The sequence below is a fragment of the Idiotropiscis lumnitzeri genome, chromosome 21 (assembly GCF_059441095.1).
Source record: "Idiotropiscis lumnitzeri isolate Australia: NSW breed Sydney's pygmy pipehorse chromosome 21, RoL_Ilum_1.0, whole genome shotgun sequence".
Lineage (NCBI taxonomy): Eukaryota > Metazoa > Chordata > Actinopteri > Syngnathiformes > Syngnathidae > Idiotropiscis > Idiotropiscis lumnitzeri.
This window is the reverse complement of record NC_142411.1, coordinates 2374532-2387630: the sequence shown is the minus strand read 5'-3', so window position 1 is coordinate 2387630 and position 13099 is coordinate 2374532. Positions and strand designations below refer to the sequence as shown.

At 45.9% G+C, this 13099-nt stretch overlaps 2 protein-coding genes and 1 long non-coding RNA gene across 3 annotated transcripts; 2 read left to right on the top strand and 1 right to left on the bottom strand.

The window, feature by feature from the left end:
* Positions 1-116: 116 nt before the first annotated feature.
* Positions 117-3037, top strand: LOC148316421 (uncharacterized). The gene is made up of 3 exons (XR_015840138.1): positions 117-228; positions 549-678; positions 2336-3037. It is a non-coding gene; the product is annotated as an uncharacterized LOC148316421 (long non-coding RNA).
* Positions 3038-3965: 928 nt separating this feature from the next.
* rhov (ras homolog family member V) lies at positions 3966-6961 on the bottom strand. The gene is made up of 3 exons (XM_088286631.1): positions 6723-6961; positions 6098-6156; positions 3966-5713 (listed from the first exon to the last, which is right to left on the bottom strand). The coding sequence occupies exons 1-3, from the start codon at positions 6925-6927 to the stop codon at positions 5267-5269; spliced, it is 711 nt and encodes a 236-aa protein (XP_088142757.1). The 5' UTR covers positions 6928-6961; the 3' UTR covers positions 3966-5266.
* A 530-nt stretch (positions 6962-7491) lies between these two features.
* vps18 (VPS18 core subunit of CORVET and HOPS complexes) lies at positions 7492-12792 on the top strand. Its single transcript, XM_088286823.1, has 9 exons — positions 7492-8032; positions 8114-8255; positions 8452-8543; positions 9247-9497; positions 9720-10073; positions 10216-11484; positions 11565-11774; positions 11848-12084; positions 12149-12792. The coding sequence occupies exons 1-9, from the start codon at positions 7930-7932 to the stop codon at positions 12437-12439; spliced, it is 2949 nt and encodes a 982-aa protein (XP_088142949.1). The 5' UTR covers positions 7492-7929; the 3' UTR covers positions 12440-12792.
* Positions 12793-13099: the final 307 nt, after the last annotated feature.

The window sequence follows — 13099 nt, the reverse complement described above, 5'->3', positions numbered from 1 at the left end:
GAATCTGAAAGTGGGCCAATGTGGTGTGAGCGTTTGGCCCGTTGGCACGCTCACGTACGACGCACACGAGGCATGGTCAAACCGGTCCTGAGACGACCGGCTTTGTGGCGACGTCACCTGCTGACTGATGGACAGGAAGTAGTGGTTCCACCTTTTGTGTGTAAAGACGAGATGCGTCATGTGTCATTGGACGTGGTGTCGACTCACACTCACGGGACACTTTATTAGGTCAGCTAAGATCCAACTTGGTGGCGGGAGGGGGGGGGTGGCGTTGTTGGGGGCCACACCCTCACAGTGTCACCTGCGAGGCGTGCGGGAAACGAGACGCCTTCCGTCAGACTGGCTGGCCGCAGATAAGTTGCAAGGAGACAAACCGGTTCCGCTTGTCAGTAGTGAACGAACCGGGGGGGGCAATCGAGTCTTTACAACAACCAACTTGCGCTAAATCCAATTGTTGCAAAGTTAATAAAGTTATTGCACCTGGTTTTCTATTTGTTGTGTTGAATCATGCTCAAGCTTTGTCTCACCTTGACCTTTTTTTTTTTTAGGAAGCCGGTGACGTCTTCTGTCAGGCCTGAAGAGTCACGCGCCGCATGACGCACGCATGTTCTATGCGCTCTAATCAGATGATGATGAGGATGATGAAAAGCAATGTCATGATAGCGCAGCACATGTAAGGTATGTACCTATGCTTTATCAACAGAACTCTGATTCGTTGAGAAAAGAAAAAAAAAACGCATTGCAATCGATTGATTTTATTTTGCAATGAAGGTCACATTCTAACACGACTCATTCATAAAGTACAAGACGTCTTTATTACCTGGAATCTTGGGACATGCCAATGTTTAGTGTTACGTAACATGCATTATGTTGTATGGCTATAAAGTTTAGTTTAGTTTTATGATTTATTTATTTTTTTTAAAACATCACACACATCCATCTCACCTGGAGGATAAGCTGCAGTCAAGTGAATTCAAACACTGCTCTGCACAGTTCGGAGGATCTTTTTAGTGCTCACTTTGGTATTGATTTGACTACTTTCCTAAAGCAATTAGTGTACGATTCACACCTCTCTTATGTAACTTCCGCTTGCTACGTTACGCATTACAACGCGCTTTGAAAAAGGCCATCAATTTATATTTATATATATTACATTTATTCATATATTTATTTATCGATACCAACACCCCCCCCCACTCCTCTCCTCATCCAGACATGAATACTCACGTGAGGTTGACACAAACTGGCTGAGCGAGATGATTTATTGTGTCGTGAGTAAAGCGGACGACGTGGCAACAGTCACTCTCGATGCGTGAGCAAGTCCAGACACACCTTATTTACACAAGCGCTTGGAGGCCATCACGCAGCATCGTCTGATTATGTTGACCGGCGTGCTGCTGATGGCGCTAGCATCCGTGGTGATCGCAATTAGCTGGATCGTCAAACTCGCAATATTGCCACGTTGTCATATCGCTACTTCCATCGACACTTCATGGATATTGTGTGATTTTTAAAAAAAAAAAAATTTCCTCCCCCTCGCCTCCCCTATCGTCACTTGCTGATGCCACCATCAGTGTGAGAACACTTCACCCCCTTGATTCCCACACGTAGACACGCCTCAATCAACCTTTTTTCGCCGGGAAAAAAAAAAAACTTAACTGTTCTAAATCCCAACTGAATCATTTGTATCGCCAGAATCGTTTTTATTAATCAAGTATGGTAAAAAGGCACAAAATTTAGTTTCTGCTCGTTTGAGTCACTCTTGTAAATAAATTAATAAATTAATAAAATGACTACAACAAGTTGAGTGTGTCGAGGAAATAAAGGCTGTTGTTTTTTTTAATAATAAAAAGACCGAGGTCACGTTGTTTGGAACGAGTGATGCCAGCACATTTCCTGTTGAGCCGGGTGCTCTGACGCAATACGTCAATCAATCAATCGAGCGATTTCATCATGGACGCCAAACCCATCGCTTGTTTTGTGTTTGATCCAAAATCAAAAGAGATCTTTGTGTTTATTGTAGCTCAGGGAGAGACGCTCCTTTGCTTTTTAATCCACAAATTTTTGTGTATCTCACACTTGATAATGTGGATTATTCACATCAATCCCAGCACAGCCGTTTTTGCTTCCGAGCCAATAGCTTTTTTTTTTTTTTTTTTTTTTTTAAACATTCGAAGACTTGATCACTGTACTCCACTCTACAGAGGTAAAACGGTCAATTAGCAAATAAACGGTCGGGCTGATGTTTCCTGTGAGTGTGTCGTAAGACGGTAACGACGACTGCACATCACTTGGGTACACACAAATCGTTAATTACATATTTTCTCACCAACAGATCCAACACCAATGGCATCAACTCCTTCACCTGGTGGGATTTGTGTTTGGAGGCAGAAACTGACAATGGTCGATTTTGAAAAACATTAAGAACCACAAAGCCAGGCGGACCTGTCGGTGCACCTGCTGATTTCCGGCCCTGCCTGCCTGCCAAGCTTTGCACGAAGGTGAAACTAGGCTGGCTGCCAGAAGAAGACTCGAAGGTTGATGACTCCTGACGCAAACCCTGGAAAACGCTGGGAAAACAACCACCCCCCCCCTTCCCTGCGGTGAAAAATAGATGACTAACATGAGAAGGAGAGTTGAGCTGGGTTTCTGAGAACCAGAAACTTGTACAACAACAACAACGCTTGTTTGAACGCATCATTCAAAAGATGACAAGTTTCCCCTTTTTGATGTTTAGCAACGCATCTGTGCTCTGAACTGAAGACCATAAAAGGACCTGAGGTAAGGAGGGGAGGGGGGTCTCCATAAATATTAAGAAGTGCTTTGGTGAAGTGGAGTCTGACGGCCCGTCTTGACCCTCACGTAAACCCCGAACACCCTTCACTACACGTCTTATCGTGAGCGGTTTCCATACTTCAAAAGATCCTCCACACAAAAATGTTCCAAATCGAAAACAGTTCTCGCCAAGTCCTCGATGCACCAATGTTCCACCGAGCATCTATCCATAAGTCTATTTTCAGTGAAAATAAAACTACAATTTGATAAAGGATCAAAAGTGAAATGCGAGTGAATCTCATTTTGCGGCCCGTGTGTGGTAGCAGTCGTTCAAAGACGGGCGCTGCCTCGTAAGCGCGTGATGGATGCTCGCCTCGAATGCGAAACAGACCGCTGACATGTTGTTGTGTTTCCCCCCCCCCCTGTTCGACCTGTTTGGAGCAAAAATAAGAGCTTGAACGTCTTTGTTCGCATCAGAGGTTAGCAGGCGCAATTGCGTTGTGCGGTTTGCTAACTGGCTATGCCCCTACCCTGAAAATGCATCTTCCCTTTGCAAAGTCCACCGGCTCGTTGTAGGACGTGTGAGCTGATGCCAGGAAGAGAAGACGGAAGTGCCAAACCAAACCCTATTTAAAAATAATAAACTACCAGTGCCTCACATCACAACTATTTAGCCTTTAGTTTGTGGGGATTTTTTTTTTATTAATCATATATTTAACGGTAATTATGTCATTACCTGTCGACATAACAACAACGTGGCACACCACGACACCCTGGCCTGAGGAGCTCATCTTGAGATTTTTCCACGTGACACAATCCGTAACAAAAAGCCATCCCAGCATGTCGCGGTCTCGCATTAGAAAGCCCCGCCCCCCCTCACCAGGGGCCCGACTGGAGGGCCCAGGTTAATTAACACATGCTCGGGGGTGGGAGACGGTGCGGGAAAGGTGGCCATTGTGATTTACGGACATTATGCCAACTCCCCCGCGGAGAGCAGAAATCGCTGCTTCAGTTCCTGTGGTCCACCTCCGCAAAAAAGAAGCCCCCCCCCGTGTTGTAAAGCAGCTTCTATTATCAGATGGCTGTGAATTGTTGAGTCTAAAAATATACGTAACACACAGGCTGTAATTTGCACTTCATTTATTTGCGTCACGTCGCTCTGACGTGTAAATAAAAAGACACACGGGTTAGAGGAAAGAAGACACGAGTAAAAAAAAAAAAAAAAGTTGACATTAAAACGAGAGTGTCAACAATTGTTTGAACAAACAGAATTCATTCAGGCCACTTCCACAAGAAGCATAATAATCTGATCAATATTCACATGTAATGTTACGATTCGACTGGAGTGCAAAATTTGATTAATTTTTGCAGAAGGGGCAGTTACGTCCGTGCCCCGCCAGAGTCACTAAATATTTTTTTTTTTTTTAATGTTGTATTTTTACAGAAAAATTTGAATTCATTTATGCTAAATGGATTCTTTCTTTTCATTTAGGTAGAAAATCAAACCAAATTGGTACGTATATATGTCGGAATATACAATAATGTGATTATACATTTTTTGGGGGGGAACCATATCGAACATAATGGCCGGCGACACAAATGAGATCGAGATCACAGGTGTCAAACTCAAGGCTCAGGGGCCAGATCCGGCCCGCCACATCATTTGATGTGGCCCACTTCATGTTTCTTGCTAAAATACCAAAATTGCAAACTGTCGTCCATTATAAAAACCAAATATTTGCAAGCATTTTTTTTTCTTTGTGACCAATCACACTTTTAAAACTTCGACACCCCTGATCGAGACGATCTCGACTGATCGTCATCGAGAGGGCTGACGGTCAAAGCTGACTGCTCTCTCGTAACCCGTTTCCTGTTCTCTCTGACTGAGTCAAAAAAGAAGTGACGCGTTCCTTTTCGCAACATAGCAAAAAGTCACCGTCACGCAATTAAGGCCCGAAAACCAGTCGGGGCAGCGTCATTTTCGCACTCAAGTAAGAATGCGGTGCCTTGCTTTTTTGCACCGCAAACCCGACGCCGAGGCTAACACGTTTAATACAAAAGAGCAGCGATTACTAACGCTCGTGTTCTGAAAGTGAGCTTCACACCCTTTTTCGCCACACACGCGTAAAAACATGCAAATTGAAGTCATTTGCATGTTGTCCCAGCTCGACAAAATGGCCGGACAGTCTGTATGTTTACATGTCGTGAGAGGAAATCTCGGCCAGAATTAGGACTTTACTACGGTGTTAGTGATAGATCCCGACTTCTGTACAAATTCCGAGCTGAACTCGGATTTAACAGGTCAACCAGAAGAACCCTCGGCAGCGTAATGGTTGACGGCGCGGCATATTCCGGGCTAAAGTGGTCGGAACCAAGTCTAGTCCTTGCTCGGTGCGGCTCCAAAAGCTTATTCCGATGCCATTTCGTGATTGTCGCTTACACAGACCGGCGTTGTCCATAAATTAAGAACTTGAGTCCACGTTCACGCGGCTCAGACGAAGCAGAAGAACTTCTTCCAGCTGCACCTGGAAAAGGCCTTGGCGAGCCTGTCCGACGAGCGCCTTTTCTTGGCCTGCCGCGCCTTGTTCTTGATGGCGGCAAAGATGGCGGCGTCGAACGCCTCCTTCAGGTTCTTCTGCGTGAGCGACGAGCACTCCACGTAATCCGCCGCCCGGATCTTCTCCGCCATGCTCTGCGCCCGCGAGCTCGCCACGGGCTTGACGCTGGCGCGGTCCAGCCCGATGAGCACGTTGACGTCGAGCAGGAGGTCCGACTGCGTGCCCACCAGGACGATGGGCGACGTGGGGTTGCAGGAGCGGATCTCGGGTACCCACTTCTTGGTGACGTTGTGGAAGGAGGCGGGGTTGACCATGCTGAAGCACAGCAGGAAGACGTCTGTGTGCGAGTAGGACATCGATCGGAATTCATCAAACTCCTCCTGAAAGGCACGGAGAACGTGTTTGCAATTATTTCCAGGGACCCCAATGAAGTCTAAAAATGTCAATCATAGCCCAACCAGCAGCAAATGCGGTCCTAAAACCTGCTCCGGCGCCTATTGTTGTGAATTGGACCTATTTAAATAAAGTTGACAGACACTTCTTTGTTGTCACACAAAGGGGAAATTGTTATCAGGCAAAGAGCGACGTGAGAGCGCAAACTTGTCACGATAAATCCACACCCGTCCTGTCGAGATCGTAATCCATGAAGTTTGGATGAAGATATTTACAAGGTTACAGATTGGCTTTTTATGTACGACTAATTATCGTAATAACGTGAATATTGACTCCCAATAAATCTTTCATGGAAACGTATTTCAAGTTACCTGTCCTGCAGTGTCCACCAGCTGAACTCTGACTGGGGATCCGTCCACTTGGACCTGACCTGTTGGAAACCAGTAATGCCATTTATAATTTATGCAGTGCATAACAGACAATTAAAAATCAAATCCCTGAGTTTTTATTTACTGGTTAAATAAAGGGATTGATTGAATGTTGATTAAATGATGTTTTAGCTTCAAGTAAAAAAAAAAAAAGTAGAAGAAATGTCTCCAGTGACGATGTCATTGTTGGATTTTTTTTAAATTAATAATTAATCGAAAAAAACTACGTTTTCTCATTTCTTGGTTTAACTCACTCACATAAATGAATAGATGATGAAATCTATAAGTATTTTTGTTGGACTTTGTAAAAAGAAAGTTGATGTATTTATTACTGTATTTATAATCTAAAATTGACAAGAATATGAAACACGTTTGATTATTTTGAATTTCTTACATGTGAAAATGTTCATACTTACATTTATTTATTTATTTTTAATAATTGTACATTGTACCATTTTTATATATTTACATATTTAAATCAATTTACCGTATACGAAAACATGAAACTGACATAAAATAGTTGTTTACACACGTCACTGAAGTTAATGTTAATGGGTAAATATCTTACCGGAGAAGACGTCAAAGCCGGTCTGCTTGTAGTCCATCGGGTATCCGTTGGAGGTATAACTGACAATCATGCTGGTCTTGCCCACGGCGCCGTCGCCCACCAGCATGCAACTGATGACGCCCGGCTCCAGCTCGTCCTCTCGGGTCAGTCCGCAAGCCGAGGGGACGCGGGACTCGTGGTAAAAGTACTCCATGTGAGGTGGCATGTCGGGCCGTAAACGCTTTGCTTCTCACCGCCCGGTCGCGAGTTTCACCATCAGGTGGCTTCTTTGCTGGCTTCTGTGGTATGACTCGAGTGGGATGGGTGTTTTTTGTTATATTTCGGGTAACTTCACACTCCTGGAGCGTCTAATTTGAATAACCACGCCCATTGAGGGAAAGCCAAAGCTCGTTTAGGTGGTTGTTTTTCCAACAGCGACATCCAACGTCGGTAAAAAGCACTGCGTCGATTACATTTTTCATATTCATGATCATATGCCAACACGCGGGACGTTTGTTTCATGCTAAAGCAACTTTATACTCAGGTTGTCATTTTCATAACCACGCCTCCTGAGAGAAAGGTGAAAGTTAGAGATAATTATTCCAAGTTAATTTCTTAATAATTTTGACATTTTTTTCAGAGAAAGGATTAATATTTAATGCGTATATAATCTATTAGTATAGTTCTGAAATAAGTGCAGACAGTCTGTAGTATAAATATTTAAATTCTCATTTGCATAACCGCGCCCGCCCAGAGAAAGCCGGTGACGTCGGTCGTTGGAATGACAGCGACCTCCAATGTCGAAAATGGGCACTGCATCAACTACGATCACATGAGGACTGTCACCTGACTTGCTCCTTATTTCCGCCCTTGTAGTCATCTTCGATAGAAACTATGACGCAGCGGTTCAATGTTGAGTTATAGCTATTTAATGTTACACGTCTATAACCTGCTAATGAAACTAGAAAGTGCTTCGGACGAGTTATTTTACGGGAGCTAGCTTGCTATGGAGCTACTCTTCATTCATACCACCGGCTAAGCCAACTAATTTGCTATTTTCCGACTGTTATCGTATTATCTAAGTAACGTCTGAACTAAGGTAATGTTTTGCTTAGAAGAAGGTGGACCAGTCTCGGCGAGCCAGCTAACTTGAGGGCTAGCTGCATAGCCATGTCGTTTTAGTCATCTATCTTCTTCCTTCACTCAATCAATCAAGTTCCACGTGAATATGGCTTCAATATTGGACGAGTACGAGGATTCGCAAAACAGCAGGCAAAGCGCGCAGCAGCGCGGTCGCCTGGCGAGCGCCAACATCGGCATAACACACTCAGGTAAAGTCGGAGAAGCAATCGGGAGTGATTTAAAGATTCGAGGATAATGCTGTGTGACGCGTCCAATATTTTTTTCGCAAGGCTTCGTCAATGTGCGACTCGAGGAAGAGAAGCCAATTTTCAACAAGCAGAGGATCGATTTTGCACCGCCCGAGAGGATAAATCACCTGGCAGTCTGCAACAATCAGCTATGCATGAGTCTGGGGAAGGACACCCTGCTGAGGCAAATAACAATATAAACAGTCATTGTCATTCCTACTCACGAGTGCAATGCTTTTTGAGTGGTTTAGATGAAAAGTCAGGGACAAGCTGTGATTAGTCCAGTCATGGATGTTTATTGGGGCCTTTCAAGAATTGTTGGGAGATAAAAGGTGCTGATTTGATTGGAGTGTTTGCCCGTTTCTTTGTATTCTTTGCAGGATTGATTTGGCTAAACCTGATCACCCCAATCAGATTGAGCTTGGAAGGAAAGATGACAGCAAAGTGCACAAACTCTTCCTTGATCCGACGGGTAAGACAATCGAGACAATTTCAATGGGACATACATTTTCATGAAATGCAAGTTTGCATACTTGTGTTGTCTTCCTACACCAGATTCGGACGTACATAAAATATTACATTGATGGAGACCAGCAGGAAAAATACACATTTTTGGTTGAAATGAATTAAGCCATAAAATGGAGAATATAGTCATACATCCCAAACAAAAGCAGGAATTTGAAACTATTATTATTTGAGTCGTGTAATAGTTAAAACATGACTGGTTGTTCATTGGATGAACATTAAGATTAGAGTATTTGAGCATTTTTCAGCTTTTATTACCTTAAAATTCCAAATTTTTGGTTAAAAACTTGTGCTTGCTCATCAGATAGCTCCAAGAAAATGTGCGTCATTGTCAGGCAAAATTAGGACATTTTTGCAACTTTTTCTTTGTCATATTAATATTTTTTCTCATTTTTGGTCAAATTGAGATTTTGTGTGCAATTTTACTCAAAGCTTTTTTATTAACATTGTGCCTTTTTTCATAACACTTTTTTCAGTGTGGCCCTGCTATTCACACTCAGTTTAAATAAATAAATACATTCTAAGTGACTCAGTATAAAATAAAAGTTCACAAAGTTATTTTACTATGTGAGATGGAAAAGGACAAACTTAACAACATTCCTATCTTCGCCCACATTTTCCCCCTCTTTTCCATTTTTTTTTTTTTTAAGGCTCCCACTTGCTGATCAGCTTGAGCACCAGCGAGTGTCTGTACCTGAACAGGAATACACAGAAGGTTCGCAGTCTATCCCGCTGGCGGGGCCACCTGGTGGAGAGCGTGGGCTGGAACAAGCTGCTAGGCAATGAGACCAACACGGGGCCCATCTTGGTCGGCACCGGCCAAGGCGTCATCTTCGAGGCTGAGATCTCTGCCACTGAGGGGAGCCTTTTTAACACAAACCCGGACCAGTACTTCAGACAAGTGCGTCTTCATGCGTGTGTTTGGGCTACATGGATTAAATAAATGCAGTGGACTCAATTTTACAGCTGTTATGTTCCAGACCCAATTGAGAGAGACCATATGAAAAAAAAAATAAATAAATAAAAAGGACCCAGTTAGGGTCAGAGGTATCCTGACCCCTTTTAAAAAATACGATCATGATGGAATGGTGTAGACCGGGGCTTGACTTTGATATTATTCCAGGTCCACTCTTTGGAAGAAGACGGGAGGCCGGCGCCGGTGTGCTGCCTGGAGGTGGAACGCGGCCTGGAGAACAAGTACTTCATCATCGCCACCACCCGCAAGCGTCTCTTCCAGTTTGTGGGCAAGGTGGCCGAGGGCACGGAGCAACAGGGCTTCAGCTCCATCTTCGCCCAGAACCAGGACCTGCTGCCCAGCTTTCAAGAGTTCCCGGCCAACATGGGCTACAGCGAGATCACCTTCTACACGTCCAAACTTCGCACTTCCCCGAAGGCCTTCGCATGGATGATGGGCAACGGGGTGCTCTACGGGCAGCTGGACTACGTCAGGCCTGACTCGCTGCTGAGTGACGTGCAGGTAATTGTTTCGGTTTCCCACCGGATTCTGTTTAAACCTCTCAATCAGAATCGCTTTATTGGCAGACAATCACAACGTGTCACAAAATGGAGTAGACGACCCGTTTGGAAGTTTTTTACTGCGCTCATGCTGTGTTCATCAGGTGTGGGAGTACACGACCGACATGGACCTGTCCCTCAACAAGCCCATCTCCATCGTGCTGACCCAGTTCCACTTCCTGCTGCTACTGCACGACCGGGTCAAGGCGATCTGCACGCTGAACGGGCAGGCGGTTCACGAAGACGTGTTCCCAGACAAGTTCGGCCCCCTCAAGAGGATGATCAAGGACCCGTCGGGCGGTCTGGTGTGGATCTACACGGAGCGGGCCGTGTTCCGCTACCACATCCAGCGCGAGTCCCGCGACGTGTGGCAGATGTATATGAGTATGAACAAGTTTGACCTGGCCAAGGAGTACTGCCGCGAGCGGCCTGAATGCCTGGACATGGTCCTGGCCAAGGAGGCCGAGCACTGCTTCCAGAACAAGCGCTACCTGGAGAGCGCTAAGTGCTACGCCCTGACGCAGAACTACTTTGAGGAGATTGCGCTCAAGTTCATCGAGGCCAAGCAGGAGGAGGCCCTGAAGGAGTTCCTGCTGAAGAAGTTGAGCAATCTGAAGCCGAGCGAGAGGACGCAGATCACCTTGCTCGTCACCTGGCTGGCCGAGCTCTACTTGAACCGGCTGGGCCGGCTGGAGGACGACGACGGCAAGGCGGGCGTCCTCTTCCGGGAGACCCGCGAGGAGTTCCGCCACTTCCTGAACACCTCCAAGCACCGCGAGTGCCTCTTCAACAACCGCGGCACCATCTACGACCTGCTGGCCAGCCACGGCAACGTGGACGACATGGTGTACTTCTCGGTGGTCATGCAGGACTACGAGAGGGTGGTGTCGCACTACTGCCAGCACGACGACTACCGCGCCGCCCTGGACGTGCTCGCCAAGCACTGCGACGAGAAGCTCTTCTACAAATTCTCCCCGGTGCTCATGCAGCACATTCCCGAGAGGGTGGTGGACGCTTGGATCCAAATGGGCAAGCGGCTCGACCCCAAGAAGCTCATCCCGGCGCTGATGAACTACAGCCACAAGGGAAGCAGCCAGCAGATCAACGAGACGGTGCGCTACATGGAGTTCTGCGTGCACGAGCTGCGCGTGACGGAGGAGGCCATCCACAACTACCTGCTGTCGCTCTACGCCAAGTACAAGCCCGACTCGCTGCTGCGCTACCTGGAGGAGGCGGGCACGTACGCCTCGGAAATCCACTACGACCTGAAGTACGCGCTAAGGCTGTGCGCCGAACATGGCTACCTGCGCGCCTGCGTGCTGGTCTACAGGATTATGGAGCTGTACGAGGAGGCGGTGGATCTCGCCTTGCAAGTAAGTTCAATCTGGACAGCGCTAACCTGACTTGCGAATGCCCCCAAGTAAGGAGCCATGGTTTGGGCGCTTGTCCGCAGGTGGATGTGGATTTGGCCAAGAGCTGCGCGGACCTGCCCGACGATGACGAGGAGTTGCGGAAGAAGCTGTGGCTGAAGATCGCCCGCCACGTGGTGCAGGAGGAGAAGGACGTGAAGAAGGCCATGAACTGCCTGTCCAGCTGCGACCTGCTCAAGATCGAGGACATCCTGCCTTTCTTTCCCGACTTTGTCACCATCGACCACTTTAAGGTGGATAAGCTGCCTTCCGTTGTGACTGTTTTGTTCCAATACTTCAAACTCTTGGTCTGTTTGTGGCTCTCAGGAGGCCATCTGCAGCTCCCTGGAGGAGTACAACAAGCACATCGAGGAGCTGAAGCAGGAAATGGAGGAGGCCACCGAGAGCGCCAAACGCATTCGAGAGGACATCCAGGAAATGCGCAACAAGTACGGGGTGGTGGACTCCCAGGACAAGTGTTCGGCCTGCGACTTTCCGTTGCTCAACAGGCCCTTTTATTTGTTCCTGTGTGGACACACGTTCCACTCTGACTGCCTCCTGCAGGTATGCCGCACAACATTTGACGTGGAGGAGCGTCTCCAGTAATACAGATCCTCATATTTTCTAGGAAGTGACGCCTCACCTGTCGGCCTACAAGCTGAGTCGTTTGGACGAGCTGCAGAAGAAGCTCTCGGCCTCCACGCAGGCGTCCAAGTCGCGACACCGGCCCACGCCCAACGAGGAAGGCGACGCGCCCAGCCTCGGCAAGGGCGCAGCCAGTCGCGAGCAAATGAAGTCCGACCTGGACGACATGGTCGCGTCCGAGTGCGTGTACTGCGGCGAGCTGATGATCAGATCTGTGGACAAGCCCTTCATCGATCCGAAGAAGTTCGAGGAGGATAAATCCAGCTGGCTGTGAAGGAGTTGGACTTGTGTAGCAGATTAAGACGTTTGTCCGGTTGCCTGTTAGTGCCTGATCCGTGACCACGACTGAGAATAGTGTCATCTTTTTCGGTTTGAGGCTGATTTGGAATATTTTTTACACTTATGAATGACATATGATTATGGAAACTGGTTCCCAACACATACACACATCTCGATTTAAAATTTGGGATCATACATTGTTTTTTGCCATATTCTCTAACATGCTTCTTTTGTCCAGACAGCCGCACTTAAATAAATGTCCAATAGTCAATATTTCCTGCTCTGTGTCTTAAAAAAAAAACCATGGAAAATAAATAAAACATTAATTTAATGCTTTGTCACATTGAACCTTCTCTGGCCTGTCCTTTGTTTATATAAATTAGTGTGCAAAAATATTTTTTATAGTTGAAATGTTTAATATAAATTATGACATAATATATTGACATAAAACAATTTCTATTGGCCAATTGTAACTTTACAAATAATTAATTTGACATACCTTTTATGAGTCAAATATAAACAAAAAACAAAATTAATTCATAAGTACCAATTATGGAAATTCTTGAATACTACTCAGACACACTAATGTCAATTAAATTTAGGTAAAAACTCAATTATATATGGGAGAATGACGTTCTCCGTTTAATTATATGTA